The sequence below is a fragment of the Adelges cooleyi genome, unplaced genomic scaffold, assembly GCF_023614345.1.
Source record: "Adelges cooleyi isolate 19-005CV unplaced genomic scaffold, UGA_ACOO_1.1 ACOO_flye_CR_arks_rails_tigmint_CR_PRNA_30, whole genome shotgun sequence".
Taxonomy (NCBI): Eukaryota; Metazoa; Arthropoda; class Insecta; order Hemiptera; family Adelgidae; genus Adelges; species Adelges cooleyi.
In genome coordinates, this window is record NW_026095971.1 from 6,927,917 (window position 1) to 6,949,160 (window position 21,244).

Consider the following 21,244-nt stretch of genomic DNA (forward strand, 5'->3'; position numbering starts at 1 on the left):
GCCAGCAAAGCGGGGACGAATGGTAAAATTTAAGGGGACTGCACGCGGTCTGTTGTTAAGGAGTTGTAGAGACAATATTTAAGAAAAAAGTGGTTTTCATAAATTTCTGCATGAAAGTTTTATGACGTACCAACTGTATTTCATACATATTAATGCTATCCTTTATGCAAACGAGGGTAAGCAGGCATTTTTATTCTTCCCTATTGTTATTTTTGATTGAGATATTAATACAACATTTGCGACATGTTAAAACAGATCTGTCAAGGAGATTGCATGCACCATCGGCCATACGTCCTGTTTTTAAAGAGTTTTGTATAGGCAAAGGCAATATTTAAGGAAAAAGGTTTGAATATATTTCAAACATGTCAATTGATTTACCAGTTATTTTGTATAAGCTTCAAGGTATTATTTTTAAGTTATACAATTTTTTCTATGAGTAAAAGTTATTTTAGGTCAAAAAGCTAGACAAAATGTTGAATACTTAGGATGGTCCAATTTCAATATGTAAAGAGCTCCGAGTTCTTTGGTTACTTTACAATGTTATTTAGGAAGCCGATTTTCATTAAAAAAATTCAGTTTCTTATAATTTAATAAATTTAATTTGCAATTTTTTTCAATATTTAACCCTATGTCCGTCTATAGCGACTATACAAATTATAATTTTTCATTATCTGTATTAATTAAAGTTTACCAGTTTATTTGTTCTAGATGAACTCATGAAAATTCGATAGTGATCGTGAATTTTATTTCTTGCGTCCCGTGGAACCTGAACGTTTGAAATTTGCACCGTTTAAACTTGATATATTGTGAAATGTCGGCTCTCTATCACAACAATTTTAGAAGTTATGGCTATTTTTACTGTTTTCAGTCGAACTTACCTTATACCCGTTGACCCTGTTAAGAGATTTGTCACAGGGATGTAGTACAGAAGTCCGATTTGGGGAATAAATCCCCCTCCCTCATGACCCATTTTTGTATTGGACAAATTGCCATACTGAATTCAACAGATGTTTATTGGAGGTAAATGTAAGTTTCAAAAAGCTTAATGATTTATTTTTATCTATATTAAGAAATTTCAAAAACGCAATGACATATATTTTAATTTATTAGACAATATCAAATACATTTAAATATAATCGGTTTTCTTTCATGCTCTTATAGAAATACTGCATTCTAGAAGCTTAATTTTGTTTTTTGTAGTTCATATATTCTAAAAAAAATAACACAGGTATAGGTAATTAATAAACATTTAACTTACATTGAACTAACAAAAAAAATGTAGTAATTATTATTTGATAAAATATCTTACCTTCGAAAGAGATTGTACCATCTTCATTCTTATCGAAACTGTTAAGTATACAATCTATTGTTTTCTCGGAAATGGGCGTATAATTTTCCTTTAGAAAATTTACTATTTCATCTCTACTTAAAAAAGTATTTTTATCTTTGTCCAATAAGATAAACATCTTCATGTTTTGTTTACGATCGGAGTTAGTCTGCATCATAACCAAGTATTCAAAAAAGTCAATGCTTCCATTTCCTGTACATATAAAAATATTTAAATAAAATATACATTACTGATGTCTTAAGTTTGTATATTGTATTTATTTTTTTTTATTTTTTGCTAGTTTTATGTAAAACAATTGCGGTTAACATTAAAACTTCAAATCAAATTTAATTTATATAATTACAAAAATACTGAAATCTTTCATTAAAATTCGGTTCCTACCATAACCTAACAAAAAGTTAACAAAATCGTTTTACAGACTTGAATTTGGACCAACTAAAGTGTCACAATTTTGTCATAGCTACAACATTTTTACTACCAAAATGTCTCAAATTAACTTATAAAAAATTGTAGAAGTTAAAACTAATACTTATAAGCTTATACAAATAACCTAAAAAGAAACTGGCTTGTTCGAAATTTGTAATAAAAAAACACTTGCTTTCAATATTGCCTATGCACATTACCTAAAAACCTACCCGCTTTTAATTTCATTTAATTGTTAAAAGTTTATAACCGGAACGGTCTAAGAAAGGATTAAAAGTCCACATTCCTATACTAATAGTCATATGATTTAAGATAAGTTTGTATAAATTGTTAAGTATGTTATACAAATGCATGTAATATGTATAAACGCAGGTTACCATCAATATCATTAATTTCAATTATATCTTGGACATTTTCTAAGGACATATTCCAGCCCGTTTTATTAAGAATTTCGTAAAGTTCAGAAACACTAATAAAGCCGTCTCTATTTATGTCATGTAATTGGAATTCCTTTCTGCGTTCATCCATCTCACTTTCCGAGAAAATATTAGGCTAAACAAACAATAAATAAATATGTATAACAATGTTAAAAAATATTATATTATATCAATTTGTACTTTTAAAATATCTGTATAAAAATATATGGGTCAAAACGACCACATTAATCAAAATGGTTGAAATAATTACGTGTAACAATAAGATACTTTTTCGTATATAAGGAACCCACTTTGAAATTTACACATATTATGTAAAATTATATCAGCATTTTAAAAAAACCTTAGAAAAATTCTCAAATTTTGGGCAACACAAAAAAACCAACTCTTTAGATAGTAAATTTAATTTTTATGTCTTTCTGTTAATCGAAAAAATAATTCAATATTTTTTTGATAAAGCTGAGACTATTTTATACAAGAAACTGATTTTTAATATTTCTTTTATGGCCGAAGATACTACAAAAAACGATAAAAAGTAGAGTAAAGAATAAAATTAAAAATATTCTGTACGACCATGGCCATAATAATCGAAAAAATCCCAAAAAATTTGAGAGTATTCTTTTCATCGTAACAGACATGCAGGGTAAGTTTCAAAAAGTTCAGTGGGAGGTGCTCCAAACAAGATTAGGACTTTTCTTGTATCCAACTCTAGACTTATATCTAAAGAATACTGCAAACCAATTCGTACTTATTTGACTATTTTTAAAAGTTATAGCATTCACTATTTTAGGTAAAGAAACATATTGTTCAATTTAAGGTGTTTTCTGAATTTTGAAGGAAAGGTGATTACGGCTATGTATCTACGAAGGAATCTTTTAAAAGTTTTTATGAGTCCAAAGTACAGACACAAAAATAAGAACGCCATTGCATTGTAAAACCAACACTTACTTAGTACAAACTAGGAGATATACACCTTTTGCGATACCATTATATGTTAATTTTATACATTTTATTCTTAATTTTATAAGTTTTAAAACAATGTGATGAATTAATTTGGAACAATAATGAGATATTAATTATGAGAACTTCGTATTTCTCCTTTTCTCTACTGTATAGGAAAAATTTGGGTTGGATAACAAAATCGTTTTTAAATAAATTTATATCCAAAACTACTTAAATAAAGAAATTTTACTATAAAAATAATCTATTTTTTTTTATAGGTCCCATATTGTAATTACAATTAATTATTATTATATAATAAATGTATTTCATAAAAAAAAAATCATTGTTTTTAAATAGTCTAATACTCTTTAAATAGTCTTATCTTAGCTTTTTATTCTTTTACTTTGTTTAGTCACTATTCGCCCCTATCCCTTAACCTATACATAGCAAAATAACAAAATATAATTATACAACATATGATAACTTTTGATAATTACTTTTGGGTATAGTACTTTTTTGATTGCTGGTTTAGGAGTATCATTGTTTTCGCAATCCATTAAGCTATCAACAATATTTAACGTTATAGGTGGTTCATCGCCCATGTCTATACCCTGTTTAAAACAAGTCAAATAGAACTTAAATTGTAAATATTAATGATGATAATGTACATCTATTTTTAATCGATAGTGGTCATATTCATGTTTTCCTATCTTAAATTTATTGAAAATCAAAATGCAAACCTTAAGTCGTTCATCAATTTCTGCAACATCCTCTTCATTCTCGGTTAAACTGGTTGTTTCTATGTTATATAACTATAAAAATGTTTTAAATATAATGAGTTACTATAATTTTATTTAAATATCTAATACTTTATTCTAGAAAAATCGAGCAATATTTGTGGTTAATGGTTAATGTATATATAAATATAATATTATATAATATTTATAACAAAAAAAAATACTTATAGTTTGGTAGCAATGCTATCGTTCATTAGTGTTCATAACTTACTAAAAGGCAAAGTATTTTATGACAATTACTATTTTGTGAGCGCTGATGATAGCATTGCTACCGAAATAGGTGCAGGACTGAAGTGTGTTATTTGGTGTGGTTAGGAGGATAAAAGTGAACTTTTTTTTACGTTTTAGCATGGGCAGATAATTATGTGAGAGGGGATTGAGATTCTAAAAACCTCAAGAAACCTTATTATTTAAAATAAGTGATACGTTTTTTTTATTTCAACAAATCTCTGACTAAGAAATAAATGTATGTATTTTGAAAAGCACTAATTTTAAGTATTAAGGTTTTTCGTATTAGCAGAACAGACAGTTACACAATTTTGTCACAACTATAGCATTTTACTACCAAAATGGCATTAACTCATAGAAATAAATGTATAAGTTAAATATAATTCCTTGAAGTTTATAAAAGTTAAAGAGGTGGGTAGAAAATAAATAATTATCCGAGAGGTAGAGAACACTTAACACAAAATGACACGATTTTTAAAGGTGAAGCTAGTATAGCATTGTATTAATTTAAGCTTGAAAAACATTGCCAAAAGTTAGATTAGGTAGGATTTGTTCTAACATGTTGCTCTTTTTTGGAACAAAAATCTCTTAATATTTTAAGTTATGGTGACTTAATAAAAACAAGTTTATAGGTACTTTTTAAATGAATTAAAATTAATTTGACAATTTATAATAATTATATACTGTCGATGCGCTTAATTGTCAGTCATACTAAGTATAAATACAACCAAGGCCGTATCTTAAAAATACAACGTCATGGCTTTAATCTTCATTTTTGACCCCTCCTGAAAAACAATTAAATAAGACCTAGAATACAACGAATTCTATACTCTTCTATTAAGTTATAAGTATAATATTACATTTAAAAAGCTTATTAACTTTTGTAACCAATTATTTAACTAATTCGAAAATTCTTTGTGATTTTATAGACAATCATAAGTATTCCCCCTTATTTTTTTACTTAGCTTTTCCTCTATAATGGAAATTGGCATTTGGCATGCTAGATTATTATAAGTAACATCATTGCATTTGCGTGTGTCTAAATTTTTAATAACAAATGTTTTAATTGTAAATATAAAAAATTAAATAATTAAATAAACTTCGAACTTGTGGATGTGTCATCGTTTCTGTTATATCTGTGGCTATACTGCTTGTACCTGTATCTGACTGTAATACAGTACAAATGATTAGTTCGTTTCAATATATTGTTACTGTACTACTACATTTGTATAAACAGTATTCATTGTAATAATTATTATTAAAAGCATACGAATGTATTAAATCGATTTTCTTAGTGAATTTTGATATACTAAAATTTAAAATAAATTCTAATTTTTATCAAACAAAGATAATTTAACGTTTTTTTTTTTATCAGAAGCTAAGTTAAAAGGGGGAGGGTAACTTTTGAAACATAAATATTAATGTATTTATATTTAAATCGTCTTATTTTAGTATTTCTTTCTTTTACTTAGTTTAGTCATTATTCGCCCCGATCCCTTAACCTATATATAGCAAAATAACAAAATAGCCAGGTTAAAGAGGAGAGGGTAACTTATGAAACATAAATGGTAATGTATGTGGTATATATTTAATCCGTTATTTAAATAAAAAATTATTTTCTGGGCGATAACCAATGTTGAGTTATTAGAGTTTAAAATTAAGAAGAGAGGAAAGGTGAAGTGTAGTTATTTTTTAATTTACGCTCATTAGTTAACAGTACTACACCTCCCTTCCTACATTTTAAACTCTAATAACTTTAAAAGTAATGATTTAATACTGGTTATCGACTAGCTAAAACATTCAGTAATTGCTTCTTAATTTAAAAAAAAAACGAATTAAATGTATACGTTATTATTTAAGTTTCAAAAGTTACCCCCCCCCCCCCCGATATGATTAAAAAAAATACAAAACTTAAAATTATTATTGTTTGATAATAATTAAAATTGTTTTAAATAGGTAATTTTTTAAAATTGTAGTATATCATAAAAAAAACGAAGTTACCTTTAGTTTTAAACACATTTAAATTTAAATTGTTTTGATTCGAACCTTATATTGTTGTGCAAAAAAGGTTACATCCTCCATACTGATGTGTTTAATAGATTCATTTTAAGAGAAACCACTTTTGCCATTAAATTAATATATTTAAACCGGTATCAGAATTATATTATCTGTACTGCGATGCTTAACAACAATAAGTTGTTAAACTACACTCCCTATAGCGGTATACATTTTGAGAAAATTGAAACTTTCAGATTTTTCCCTTTAGTTACACTATGAGACCTGCCTTTGTGCCAAATTTCACGTTTTTACCTATACGGGAAGTTTTTTATAATTTTTATGATGAGTGAGTCAGTCAGTCAGTAACAAAATTGAAAACTTTGAAATTCTCCACTTTTGAAAATGCTTACTATTACGGGTTCACATTTTTACAGTATCCTAAGCTACTTGAGCTTAATCTATATATTATCAAATTTCAAATGCTTATCTTAAGAGGAAACAGAGATATTTGGGTTAGAAAAACTGGGTGAATTGGTTTGTGTAAAGCTACACTGGCATTGCGGGAACTTGGCCTGGTGCACTTCCGTGCGCTCAGATAACCAGCATTGAGCCACGTGTCACATTACTTGGGTGTACGAGGCACATAACAGATATAATAATTTCCGAAGAAATATCACCTCCCCGTTCTCAATATGCTACATCACCACTATTCTCCAACCCCACTGTGCTAGCATTTTGTTTAGCTTGTATTTGTTATACACCCAGTCAGACGCTCGGTCGAGTTTTCACGATTTTTATATAATACTCTTTGTGCGGTTCTATAAAAATCTTTTATCATTTAACTCAATGTGTTAACATTTAGTTAAATAATTTATATTCAAAATATTATTTGGTATTTGTATTCTATAAACCGAACTATATCCGTCAACTATAAGCCGTCAATATCCGAACTTATTACTAAGTTTTTAATTTTATTTAAAAACACATCAAAAACCTGTTGGCTTTCAGTAACTTCATCAGCATCATCATGGTCTATGGTTGTACCGATCGTCTCCAATTCCGACTTTAGAATGTAAAAAAAATACAAGTTATAGTTAATAAGCTTTCTAATTAATTTTATAATGTTTTGGAAAATTATTTTTATTATTTGCATAGTTAAATTAAAGAATAATGTTAAAAATGTAAAACTTTTAGGTTGAAAAATGTTGTGTAATGTATTTTACTTTTTTATCTGTCTTTGCTTTTAGTTTACAGGGGTAGTATTTTTTAGTTTTTTTGTTTTAATTTCGGTTCGGAGATGAGGAAAAAATGTTCTAGCAAAGATGAATTAACCATAGAAAAAGTATACAGAAATGAAAAAAGAATTATTTAGTCTGTAAATTTTAGACATGATCGTACTAGATATATTTAACTACCATTTAATATATTGTTTGGACTTTGTTTAAGTATTAAGCTTTCATGTTTATAGTTACCAAATACTAGTTTTAAGCCTATATTTATGTACCTAACTATGTTACAAAATCATTCTATAACAACAATATCATACTTACTTCTTGTTTGTTATTTTCGTGTTCATCAGTTACGGGTTGCCCCAACACCGAAAATAAAAATACACCATAATACAATAAAATTGTAATACGTTTGAAATACATTTTTGTTTTAAATAATAAAAAAACTACAATAAAAAATCAACGACTTGTATCGTTTGATACACCTTTAAAATAATATGTTTTTCTAGTAAATACACAAACGTTTTTTTTGTATTTATTTAAGCTACGAACACTGTAACATCTGTAACACTGCAATATTATTTCAATTGTTAAAAATATATAATTATTTTACGTGCTATTACAAAAAAACTTTGCGTAAAAAGACTATTATATTCTGAAAAAGGTAACCAACATAAAATTGTTACCTAATGAAAAATGTTGGTCTTTGAATATTGTTTTTTTCAATTAGGAGTTTATGTTATTTACATGTTTTACATAACTTAGTTTGTATTAGTATATCACCATGCCAAGACTCTTATGTGGTTTTGTAGCCAACCATAATTAGAGAATAATAACTAAATTATAGTTTTTAAATTTACCTTGTAAATATAACAATATAGTGGTACTATAATATGGGTAGAGTATTAAAATCAGAAATCGTTTTTAAGAGTAGATATTTGAACATATAAAACTTAATGGTACAACTACAAAAATTACGGTATAAAAAAAAACTGTTCAATTATTTTGTGTATATATGCTCGATATTATACTACTAGGGTTTCAAAATTTACTTCACTAAATTTTACATTTTAGTCTACAACTTTTACGCACATTAAACAATAAACATTATCACAAATGCTCGGATAAAATGTTATAAGGAGAATTGAAAATTGAACACATTTCTAAATTTTCGGTCATATATATGTTGTTTTTATTTTTATTTCGTATGTATCCAAAACGTCAGTTTTTAAATAAAAATATAAGCAACCTAAATTTTAGAAAACAATCTGATAAATTAGTTCATTATCCAAGAAGGAAGAACTACATGGTTGTTTTAAAGTAATCGTAAGATTGTGTAATGAACACGATTGAACATCGGTACTGCGATCTAGTGATTAATTTTAGCTAAAAAAGAATCTATAAATATAAAATATATTTTCTACTAGAGAGCACGACGCAAAACGCTTATAAAACTAAGCTTAGCATTCAAAAAAATATATATATATATAATATTATAAACAGTTTGTGATGAAAAATATTTGAATATTCTAAAATTCATAAAGTATTTGAAAATTGAGAATACATTAATTTTAAAGTATTCGAATAATTTCTATCACTAGTCAACACATTATTTTAAAGTTAAACCAATAATAATTGGTTAAATACGCTGTAATACTTCTCAATAAAATATAATAGTTTTTAAAAAATAATCTTAACATATTTATGTATATATTGTACAATGTATGTTACAAAACTTCCATTAATAAAAAAATGACAAATATACCTTATTTAAGCTATTTTTCGTAGATAAGTTATTGTTAAAAAATCGTAAAACCACTTTAACGAGTCCAATATAAATGCAAATCCGCTTCATATGGTTTTTAAATTTTATACTTGGTGTACAATATTTCCCTTATAACACAGTGGTTTTGAAATCGGATTTGACTTGATTTTAATGTGCTGAACACCAATATGAAATCCGTTTAGCTCTATCATTTCTAGATTTTTCACAGCTTACAGACAATATATACTAAATAAAAACCCCAATTTTAAAAATATAAAAAAATAACACTTATTTACATCCACGAAAAAATATTTTGTTGCATTAACAAGAGTTTGGTTATATTCGTAACTATCAAATTTTGTTGTTGTACCCACTAAATAACATTTCACCAAGGGAACTTTAATTTTGTTGGACTAACTTAATTATTGTGTTTAAATAGCTAATATTATAAAATAGCTATTAGTATTATTCAGTAAATGGAACTACAAAATATGGTTGTTACGAATACAACGAAACTATTATTAATGTAAAAATGTTTTTCCGTGAATATAGGCATGCGAGTACATACCTAATTTTTTTTTATTGGAGATATATTATGTTGTATATTATTATCCATTTTTGAATATCTTTTAGTGACTTTATAAACCAGTTCTTTCGTTAACTATATGATTCATTTTCTTGGTGTATTTTTTTTATAAAATTACACTCCTACACCTGTGTAGTTTTGTTCGAAAACAACTTATTCTACTTCAAACGTACTGTTCCTAAAAATACTCATATTTAAATTTTGAAAATATATTTGAATTCTTGATAACATTTTCAAGACATCGACTGTAACACAATTTTGAAATTATTTTTTGTTAATTAATTATTTCAATTTAAAAAAGTTAAAAATTGCGGTTTTTACATTTAAATAATTAATTAACTAAAACGACCAAATAAGAAAATTATAATATTATAAATAAAAATAATTATTTGCTAGATTTATATTAATTTGTATAATTAGTCAATTAGTTATTCTATTTTGTCTCGACAACAGATAAAAGTTATCAACATAATATGATGATATTTCACTTAACGGTTGTTAACTATTATTTATTAGAACAAGGTAATAATTCATGAAAATCCGGTTTGCCTCCTTTTGCCCCTGAGCAAAGCATTAATTTTTAGTACTACCGAAGTACTGAATTATACTGATATAATTTTTAATAATTAATTAATGGAGTTTAATTACTACAATTATTTTTAATATAACAAAATGAAGATAAATTCAAATAATAAGATGTAAATCAAAGTAATAAATATTTAAAATGTATTTCTTAATGCTTCTAATTTTTTACAGAATTTCAATTTGAGTTCAGCGGCCTTTAAAACTTTTAAATTGATGTAAAATATTTTAAAAAAATGGTTAAGATGTATTAATTTATGCGAGGTAATTTTCATTTCAGCCCACTGTGCGGCGGTTGAACGACCTTTACGTATATCTACTATGTATTACAATAATATATTATTATAAAATATATATTATATTAAGTAAATATTACATAATAAATGATACGATACACGATAAATATAAAATGCATGTGCACACAATGCACGCACACCTGCATGCATAAACCACCTCCGCCGTCGCCCCTCCTCCTCATCACCGCCGACCATCCAGCACCGCCACCGACGAGTGTGACACATCGCGTTACGTTTCGGACAAATGTTTTGGGGTGACCCCCCAGTGATAACTTATATCCATGTCAAAGTATTAAGTTGTTGGTGAAAATTTAAAGATAGGTATATATTGTGGGTTTAAATTGCGGTAATTTGATAATAAATCATATAAACTGTATGAACCAGCCAAACAAAAATCATACGGTGTGTTCATTATTATCGTCAACTCATATTTTATTTTAAAAAAATAAACCGGTATTGGCAACCAATAAAAAAAAATTAGTCCTTCTCAAATACTGCACTAATCTATTTAAGTGAATCTTGCAGAATGTGGGTCATATGTATCTTTACCGTAGCTACCATATATCATAACATGTGCATTACTTACCTATTGAGAACACAATCTTTGTTTTAAACCTAAAAAATGAACATACAACACAGGGCATGACGCACAGTGTACACACAGTCGGTACACCGAGTACGAATTTTTTTAACTTTAAATGCGTCATTGTTGTATTGTCAACTAAATAACAAAATATATTGTTGGCAAATACATGTAAAGCATGATCTAGATAACTGTATAACTACAGAAAAGTATAAAATTGATACGAAATAGACTTATAATTATTTCATTAAAATTTACACGGGTTTTGTAATTTTTTAATCGCTCATCAGATATTTGAGTTTGTGGAATATGTATTTTAAAAGTTCAATAATGTTATGCTGCTTATTATGCATTTATGCACTTTTATGCATTGCTGTGGCGTTTGGTGATATTAATGAAACTCAAACAACTACAACGAGGAAATTTTCAAAACCGGTAATTATTATTTAACTATAACAATTGTATTTAAATATTAACTACATAAATTATTAATTTGATTACGTTTTAGTAAAGGCAATGAAAATAGGGAATTTACTATTAGATTTTTTTCGTTGTGGTGATCTATTAGACGAACAAATTAGAAGTAAATTATTTTAAATGTTTCTACTTAAGTAGCCCACCATATAACACAATTATTCAAAGTATCAGTTGTCGCTATATTAGCCTTATTTGTATCTACTTCGATGAGGAGCTGAATGTTTTATAATGTTTTTTTTTGTTTGTTGTTACGAGATAAAACTTGTGTTGTAATAAATAAATTTATTTTATAACGTTGCTTTTAAAACTAATGTTTATAAGATATTTCCTAAATTAAATTACGTACATTTTTCATTGACATTAAATAAAGATCTTGTTGTTTAGTTCCTAATTTATTATTCTAAATACCAAATACATAGCTATTATTCAAAATATTAAAAAGTTTAAAAAGTAAATTATAGCAGTAGGTATATTATTATACATTATCATAGGTATCTAAATAACAAAATCGCGTAAGAAAAAAATTGGGTAAAAAAAATGATTTTTACAATAAACTAACAACGAAATTAAAAATACACTTCGATCGATTCATCAAGCAAGTATTAAAACATCTATATCGGCTTTCAAAACTATTGTTGGATAACGTATTTTAGAGTATGGTTAAAATTAAAATGAGGTGTTTTCAATGAAATATACTCAGATGTAGAGGCCCCTTAAGATTTTGCTAGTAATCATGAGCACAGATTTCATTTAATGATGACAAACATTTATAGTGTTTTGGAGAGATAATTAAAGTCATAATGAAAGAGTAATAAAAAAAATATATATATTAATTAATTATTTATTGTACACTAGCCATCTAAAAAAAGAGACCAATTCCAAAAGATCAAAAACATAAAAGAAAAATTATATTTTTGGAGGCCAGGATCAAGCACGGAAGCTCCAAAGGTTTGTAAATATTTTATCATTTAATAATCAAACTAAAATCAGACATAAGCAGCATTATATTTTTAACGTTTAATTTAATTAGATGTCATTAAAAAAAGTGTTTGTTTCTACAATACTTTTTATCACTGAGTAATTTAAAATCAGTACGATCCGTGCTCTGACCATAACTTGTCTCATCTCCTACGTACTGTAGTATAGATCTTAAGGATGAATGTATATTAGCAAATGAGCAATAAAATATAGACCAAACAGCCAAAAAAACCTAAACGAAATTGTCAACACAACAAAAATTACAATCATGCTTATTATTTAAAGCCGCCCAAAATACGATGGCGGTTGCACTCTCCCGTAAGCGTCGGTCTGTTACGAGGGGAGTAGGTATTATCGCGTGCTATTAGTTTACTTTTTTTTATTGTTTTTATGAACATTATATCTTTTGTGAGTTTATTAATTTTTTGAGTTTGCTTTTTCTTTTACTTAATTTAAAAATTGTTACCTTTAGTGTTCTTTAATAAATAAGTGTACTGTAACAAAAACCGCATCTCTCGAGGAAGTCAAAGTACGGCTCTTGGTTCTTTGCTAGTGTTAGTACTTGCGTTGAGGCTATTAACCCATTTATTGTAGTTATATAGCTAGACGATTTAATTGTCGAAGAGGCGACTAGAACTCTGCTAAATTTATGCACCACTTATTAAAGACACCTTAGTTGACAGGTAAAAGGTATTAAGTAATTTGATTTACAGTGTTTGTGTGTTTATAACATTTCGTGTACAAAAGTGCGTATACGACAGTACTCTATAGCATATACGTACTAAATATTACTAAAGTCACTAATCAAAACATTTCCAAATAAAATATAATGTTGCTTAAAATGTTAATTTATACAATAAATAATACCTTATATTATTAAACAAATAATCAATTATATTATTTGCATAATAGTCAGATGGAGAACTGAGCTTTAAAGATACAAAGACCAGTCTAGACGTTAGTCCGCAATATTAACTTATACAAAACACAATTCCTAATATTATTAACAAATTAATCAATTGTACCGATTTTTCTCATTATAGCCATCTAGACAACCGAGTTTTAGCAGTGCGATGAGCCGACTACAGGTTAGTCCGCAATATTAACTAATACAAATCATAATACCTAATATTATTATTTAATAAACTAATCAATTGTACCGTTTTTTCTCATTATAGTCAGATAGAGAATTGAGCTTTAAAGATACAAATACCAGTCTAGACGTTAGTCCGCAATATTAACTTATACAAAACATAATTCCTAATATTATTAGCAAATTAATCAATTGTACCGATTTTTCTCATTATAGTCATCTAGACAACAGAGTTTTAGCAGTGCGATGAGCCGACTACAGGTTAGTCCGCAATATTAACTTATAAAAATCATAATACCTAATATTATTATTAAAAAAACTAATCAATTGTACCGGTTTTTCTCATTATAGTCAGATAGAGAATTGAGCTTTAATGCGATGACCAGTCCACAGGTTAGTGCACAATATTATTTAGTTATTACTAAATACTAATACTCGTAAAAAATAATCTAAATCAAGATCCCTACCTCTAGCTAAAAAGTTATCGTACCAAAAATTAATTTTCTGTTAAAATTTACCATCGTATCATTCTAGTAAACTATGTGACTCCCTATTTTTAGTTAAGAAATTTACAATGAGTTTTTAGCAATTTATTTTAAATTTTATTGTCACTAATTGAAGTTTATTTGTGAAGTTTGTTTTTAGTGTATTTCTTGAACTAATAATAAGTAATGTTTCAACAATAAAATCTTTACAATTATGACAGTTAAAAGTTAAAACAATTTACATGAAATTCTTAAAAATAAATAAAATACTCTACACAACTCTACGTAAAATTCTCAACTTAAAAAAGTGGTCTTTTATTCATCGAGATTTTGCTGAATTTTTTTCACGCTTAAATAGTACTCAAAAAAGAAATTGTCCCAGATTTTTTCTAATTTTTATCTAGGTACACCAGTCCATGAGGAGTAAATGTTTGCAAATATGGATAGGTCGTTTAAAAAATTCGGGGTTTTTTAATTAATTGTTTATTGCAGCAAAAATTTGAGGTTTTAAGATGGCGATTACAGTTGACATTCTGTTGTTTTACTGAAATCCAATTGTATAAAGCACTTATCTTGTTGATGACAGCATCCAGGAAATTAACTATAGTGAAATTACGAAACCGTTTCAAAATACAATTTACCAAAAAAAACGACGACTTTGTGAACACTATCAAAGCATGATACCACTATGTAATTGTAATAACTAGACTCACTTTTAACAATTTGATGCACTTAAAGACTAATCCGATCGTGGAAAATAAAAGGAACCCAACATAAAATGTCGAATTTGATTAATGTATTGAATAGTCTAAACATGATCATTTTTTTACAAATAACATTATTTAATGATTTATGATATTTGTAAGAATTATTATCGAATTTACAAAGCAAATGTATTTTATTAACAAAGCGTGCATTATATCAATATTTATATTGTATTTTAACATAACTAATCTGACCAAAATACTTTTATCGAAGTATTGTAACCAATCGACTTAATAATTATTCATATTTCAGTCGGAAATAAACCCAGCAAGAGAAAGCCTTAGAGAGTATGTTATAAATATTGATGAAGATGAGAAGGTTCGATATTTGTATTTTTATTATATATATAGTAATAGTTATTAGGTATATCATTTTATATTGTATATTTTCATTCGGCTGTTATGTGGTATATGGTCTGTTATAGTATTCTGAATGTTGGTGCTTCTATCCTGGCATAAATGATAGAAATTCAGTTATCTTAATCCACCCAGAATTATTACAATTTTTTTAACCCTCGGCCGCTATTACAATGGGCTGGTTGTTTGGATTTTTGATTGGGTTTATGTTTGTACGGGTTGGACACGTGAGATAAGGACATGGCATATAGACCACTGCTAAAACCTCATTCTACATAAATATAGTCTGTGATGTAATCGACATTAGTGCTTCCTGCTTCTTATTTCACGTTTATATTAAAATATATGAAACCGAATAATGTTGGAATGGTTTGTGGGGTGTTTATAAATTACATTAGTATTTCACTAATATTTGTGAAAACTAACAATTCACCAATACAAGAATACAGGAACCATACGTAAATCCCGTTTCGCCAATTTTCGTGTAAAATAAGAAGCATTAAATCAAATTAAAAAAAAAGTTATATCATAAAAACATTTTATTTTACTAAAAAAACAAAATGCCAAATACGATATCACGTAAATTTTCCTATATTACAGTTGAAACTGACCATATAACAGTTGTTACACATGATTAAGGTTTTTTTTTATGTATGAACTTATTAAAGTTGATACTTTATTATATTAGTATTTTGTTACTTAATAAATTACCATTAAATAATAATTTTTTTAAATATTATTATTCAAATTTAACTTTTTTAAATGTTGTGCATTGTAACATTCTAAAAAGCTGTACCTATTGAATACATTACAGATGGAAAAAAGAGAAAGCAGCCAGGAATATATTTTAAACGATGAACCAAAAAATACTTCATACACACAGGTCTGAATTCATATCTTATAATAATTTAATTTTAAGTGTAAAATAAATTCTATATTACAATCGTCAAATAATGAAATCGTTATCATCGTCATTATAGATGGAAAAAGGAAAAAGCAGTCTGCACAACATTTTCAAAGAGGACGCAAATAGGACTTCAAACCCACAGGTCTGAATTCATATCTTATAATCATTTAACTTATAGTTGTAAAATAAATTCCATAGTACAATCATCATTATAGAAGGAAAAAGGAGAAAACAGCCAGCAAAACGTCTACAAAGATAACACAAAAAAGACTTTATACCCACAGGTCTGAAACCATATATAATAATAATTTAACTTTTAGTTGTACAATAAATTCCATAGAACAATCTTCAAATCACAAAATCTTTTCTGTAAAATCCGAATTATTATTGAGACATAACCAATAACTTTATAGCACGAAAAAGCAGTGTGTGTTTACTAACTTATCTTCGTTGTATGCTTCCATGATATATTTTTTTAAACGAATAATAATTGTATTTAAGTATTATTATAGTCTTGATACATCATACGTAAGTTTGGAAATATTTTTCGTAATAAGATCTTATCCACAATTCGGTAGTCTTATTAGTATCATTTGTTATGCTTAAAACGAGGACATTTAAGTTTAAAAATAATGCTGAAAATAGTCTAACGATTTTTTTTCTTTGTAAATCTGGGAAATTTTACTATGAAGTGTGTGTAGTCGCTAAGAGTAAGTATGAGTAAAATGTTATCAACTGTTTACATTAAACAACATACAATTAACTAAAAACATAGTAAAAATTAAAAATTAAAACGGCATTTTTATAAACTAACCAATAAAAAAATCACATTTCTGCGACTTTTAATTCAGGAGATCAATTATATTTATATAAAATTGTGCGAATATCATCAAAAATACAATAGTGCTGTACATTTTTTTATTACTTTGTAGTTCATGCATCTATTGAAATAAAATACAATTCACATAATTTTGGTTACTATAAGATAAGTTGTGTTTTTTGGTAATTTTAAAAATTAATGCAAAAATTGAATTTTGTTCATCTAAAAATATGTTTCAGACATCTGTGTGTCGAGCTACACACACAAATTATTTTAATGAGAACCAGATTTCAATTATTTATAATTATACATAAATTCATTAAAATTCTTCTTTAACAGACGTGTAAAAATAAAATATATTCATCAAACCAATCTACATAAAAAATAATTCCACATAAGTATAAGTCTGTTGTTTTACTACAATTTTACCATTTATTTGCAAACATTTTACATGCAAACTCCTAAATGATTAAAACAAATTTACTAAAATACGTGTATATAATTAATTCAATAATTGATTAAAGTTTGTATTTTAATTTTTTTCAAATAAATTAATCTTTTTGTGTTGTATAAATTATAGCTGGACGATAAATTCGATTTTGATGAAACTACTGATGACGCATTAAATATTGTAAGGATTGCTAACAGTTTACCTACCTTTAGGCTATAAATGTTGAACGTGATCCTATTATACTTAATTTTAATTTTTATAAGAGTTTACCTAATTACCAAAAATATTAATTTGTTAAGATAGATCAAAAAGTTGTACATTTTAATAAACATAACACTTAGGTGATTAATATCACAATCACGATCTAACGACCCTTAACAAAACAATATTTTTAAATTAAAAAAAAATAAATTTAAAACTTTTTGTTATTGAATAGTACATAATTTCAATTACAATTTTTAAAACTTAATATAAATTATAACAAACAAAAATTAGTGTACGTGCAAAAACAACGTTTAACCATATTCAGCTATATTGACACTAGTTAAGGTTGTATTATGGGAACGGAAAACGCCAAATTTTATACTAATAAAGGCTAAAACGCATAGTCATTTTCTGAAGTGCCTACCGAACCAATTTCAAACTTTTATCTTTATTAAGTTGAACTCAAAAAAGATTAAATTTTTTTGTTCTCATAGTTTTATTATAGCGATTATATTTGTACTTTTTTATAGTTTTTCCTAATAACTAAATCAAAAATCCGTCTTTTAGACCCCATAAAAAAACATTTTTACATTAAATTTAGTCGGATTTTTCAAAATGGCTACTAGACATTTTTTTAGTCATATATTGCTTATCCTTTGTCCCTTAATAAATAGCTCTTTCCGTTCCCCTTAACTCCATATTTCTATGGGTGTAGACAATAGATATACATTAATGACAAATATATGAAATTTTTGTATATTGATATAGGTAGTATAATATATTCTTCGGTAAAATGTGTACTAATATACTATTTACAATATGTCAATAAGCTTTTCTAATAATAATAATTATTATAATTATAATGCACGCATGTATGTAGAGCTATAAATTTATAGTATTTTTAAAATTTTAAAATATGGCACCTTATAACTATCCTAAAAATATTCAAGTTAGTTCGAGCTTTGTATTAAGTTTGTCTAAATGCCATAACAAATATATAGCCGAAAACCAAAATAATTGATAAATAGATTTTCCTTTAGAAGTTGTGAAAAGTTTTTTCTTTATTATTTTAAGCGTAGTTTTAGGAATTGGAGTCTGAAAACTGGACTGTACATCTAATGGAAACCTATAAAATGTATGAAAACAACTATAGTATCTAATAATTTATTGTTATAAAATAAAGAGACAATATACGGAAGAAGAAATTCAGGAATTATTTAACAATTTTGATAAGAACAATGATAATGGCCTATCATTTGAAGAACTAAAACAAGTATTTCAGTCGCTTAACGAAGAAACACCTGATGAAGATATTAGATATATGATAGATGTAATGAAAACTGAAGGTAATAATATATATATTATACACAAATAATAACATATAAATATATAATATTTGTATTTATTACCATATCTGTGTGTGTGTGTGTGTGTGGTATGTGTATACAGGGTGTTCCACAATGATTCGACAATTAAATAACTTTTGTTCTAGTGAATATTTTTAAGATTTTTTTTTAAAATTAATTTATACTTATTTGCGCTATAAGTACTACGTTTTGTATTGCACTTAACTATTTAACTTTTTAAAATTATTTTCAGCAAATTATTCTTAATAAAATGGCTATCTTAATTTTTTTTTTTTTAAATGTAACAAAAATAATTTTAAAAATAATTTAAAAAAGTAATTATCTTTAATAATATTTTGGTTAATCTTTAAATTAGTTAACAAGTAATAAAAAACATAATAATAATAATAACTTTATAAATATATTTTTTTTAATTTACATAGATGACAGTAAAATTACATATGACGCATTCAAGGAAATGATGATGGTTAATAAAAACGATTTTTTTATCAAAGACACTTTTGACTCAATTGATAAAAACCAAAAAGGTTTTGTTACTCCAAAAGAATTATATTCAAAATTTGGTGGCTTTAATGAATCTTTTACACTTGATGAAGCTAACGACCTAGTGAAGAAATATGGAAATAAGGAATCGATGACTATCGATTATGAAGGTAAATTAAAAGTTACTTATTTATTAAAAAACTTCCAAAAGTAACCCAATTAAATATTTAAAGTCCCACTTTTCAATCGAGATAAACCCAAATAAAATATTAACTTCAATGCCTACAGTTAATTTAATAAAACACCCTAAAAACGACAGTGACACAAAACGTAAACTGATCAAGTACATCTAAAATACCTATAGTAATCACTAATACTACTGATAAACCTACCGCCTTGCTCTGAATAATATTAAAATTATTTCATCCATTCTGCTATGGGTAATGTTGTTAACCAAAGTACATTGCCAATAGTTGCCATGAGTTAGTCGTCTAGAGGTAACATTAGCCACGCTTTACCTTTATATATATAAAGGTATATAATTTATATATATATATATAACCCATTTAGTTTATAAGTAATTTTCAATTACTTTAAAAAAAAATGTTAAACTGAAACACTCGTTTTGGGTAACTCAATTGTGTTATTCATAACCTCTTTAGTCGATTCGATTATATATTAGATACTAAATTAAAAAACTAAATTAAATGAAAACGTTAGTTAGACATGAGGCATTTTTTTATAGGCTAAACATAATTTAATTAAAAATTGCTTTTAAACTAAACGGATTAATACAAATATTATATCCCTAAAACTTGCTTAAAGCTAAATGTAAATTAAAAACATGCACAATTTCAAAGAGACTATCGTGTCGAGACGAACTCGTTCATACCTCTGCCGAGAGGTAGCATAAAAAATTAAGGGTTCTATAGATATTATCTATATTATGTAATAGAATCGCCTATAGTTCTACTATATAATTTTTTTTTGTTTTAGGTTTCAAGACATTTTTTAATAATAAAAAGGACTAAGATATAGTATTATTTAATTAGCAATGATACATAAAAACATATAGAACATGAAATAAAGCAATGTTGGTTTAATATTAATTTTCTTATAATAATAAAACAAATGTAAAAGTAAATAAATTGAGTGCTTTGAAATCATTAACCAAACTTAAAAATTATTGCATCAAATAAGTAAAGCTGTTGAATGAAGTTTAACTGTTTTAAAGAACATAACAATTTTTTATAATTTTTAAAGTCGCCAGTAGAAGAGTTTTATAATTTACAGTGTTTAGATAGATTTTCTTTGTGGTTTTTGTATGAATAAGTCTCTAATTACCCGTAGTTAGCTGCATTGTTATTGCCACAATGTGGAACAAAAGATATTTTGCTAGCGTGTCTCTTAGTTTGCATCTTTAACTTATTTTGTTCGACCAGCGCATCCGAATTGCTTGCGAAAGAAGTAAAAACCCAAAACAACCGAGTTGTATGCTAGCAAAAGTTAAGTCCGAGTTGCATGCATAGTTATACACATTTAGGTAGTATTATTACATAGGTTTTTACTATATCGCTATTAAATGTTGGAAAATAGTTTCTCGTCAACACTAAAAGTGGCGATTTTCAAATGAAACAGTGTGAAGTT

The 21,244-nt window shown here is 26.5% G+C and overlaps 2 protein-coding genes across 7 annotated transcripts; one reads left to right on the forward strand and one right to left on the reverse strand.

Annotated features, from left to right (window-relative positions):
* Window positions 1–1,085: 1,085 nt before the first annotated feature.
* On the reverse strand, window positions 1,086–7,889 carry LOC126838512 (calmodulin-like). Its single transcript, XM_050573005.1, has 8 exons — window positions 7,721–7,889; window positions 7,165–7,233; window positions 5,280–5,339; window positions 3,888–3,959; window positions 3,645–3,758; window positions 2,149–2,323; window positions 1,310–1,540; window positions 1,086–1,210 (listed from the first exon to the last, which is right to left on the reverse strand). The coding sequence occupies exons 1-8, from the start codon at window positions 7,820–7,822 to the stop codon at window positions 1,182–1,184; spliced, it is 852 nt and encodes a 283-aa protein (XP_050428962.1). The 5' UTR covers window positions 7,823–7,889; the 3' UTR covers window positions 1,086–1,181.
* A 3,479-nt stretch (window positions 7,890–11,368) lies between these two features.
* Window positions 11,369–20,715, forward strand: LOC126838392 (uncharacterized). Of its 6 annotated transcripts, XM_050572774.1 has the most exons (15): window positions 11,369–11,646; window positions 12,544–12,636; window positions 13,579–13,623; window positions 13,710–13,754; window positions 13,845–13,889; window positions 13,976–14,020; window positions 14,111–14,152; window positions 15,262–15,327; window positions 16,180–16,248; window positions 16,346–16,414; window positions 16,488–16,556; window positions 17,673–17,723; window positions 18,931–19,093; window positions 19,537–19,767; window positions 20,594–20,715. In XM_050572774.1, exons 1-15 carry the CDS (start codon window positions 11,521–11,523, stop codon window positions 20,626–20,628), a joined length of 1,194 nt encoding a protein of 397 aa, XP_050428731.1. In that variant the 5' UTR covers window positions 11,369–11,520; the 3' UTR covers window positions 20,629–20,715. The 6 variants fall into 6 exon arrangements, with proteins under 6 accessions (XP_050428731.1, XP_050428734.1, XP_050428733.1 ...); XM_050572775.1 differs by lacking the exon at window positions 13,579–13,623 and having other exon boundaries at window positions 11,370–11,646; XM_050572777.1 differs by lacking the exons at window positions 13,845–13,889; window positions 13,976–14,020.
* Window positions 20,716–21,244: the final 529 nt, after the last annotated feature.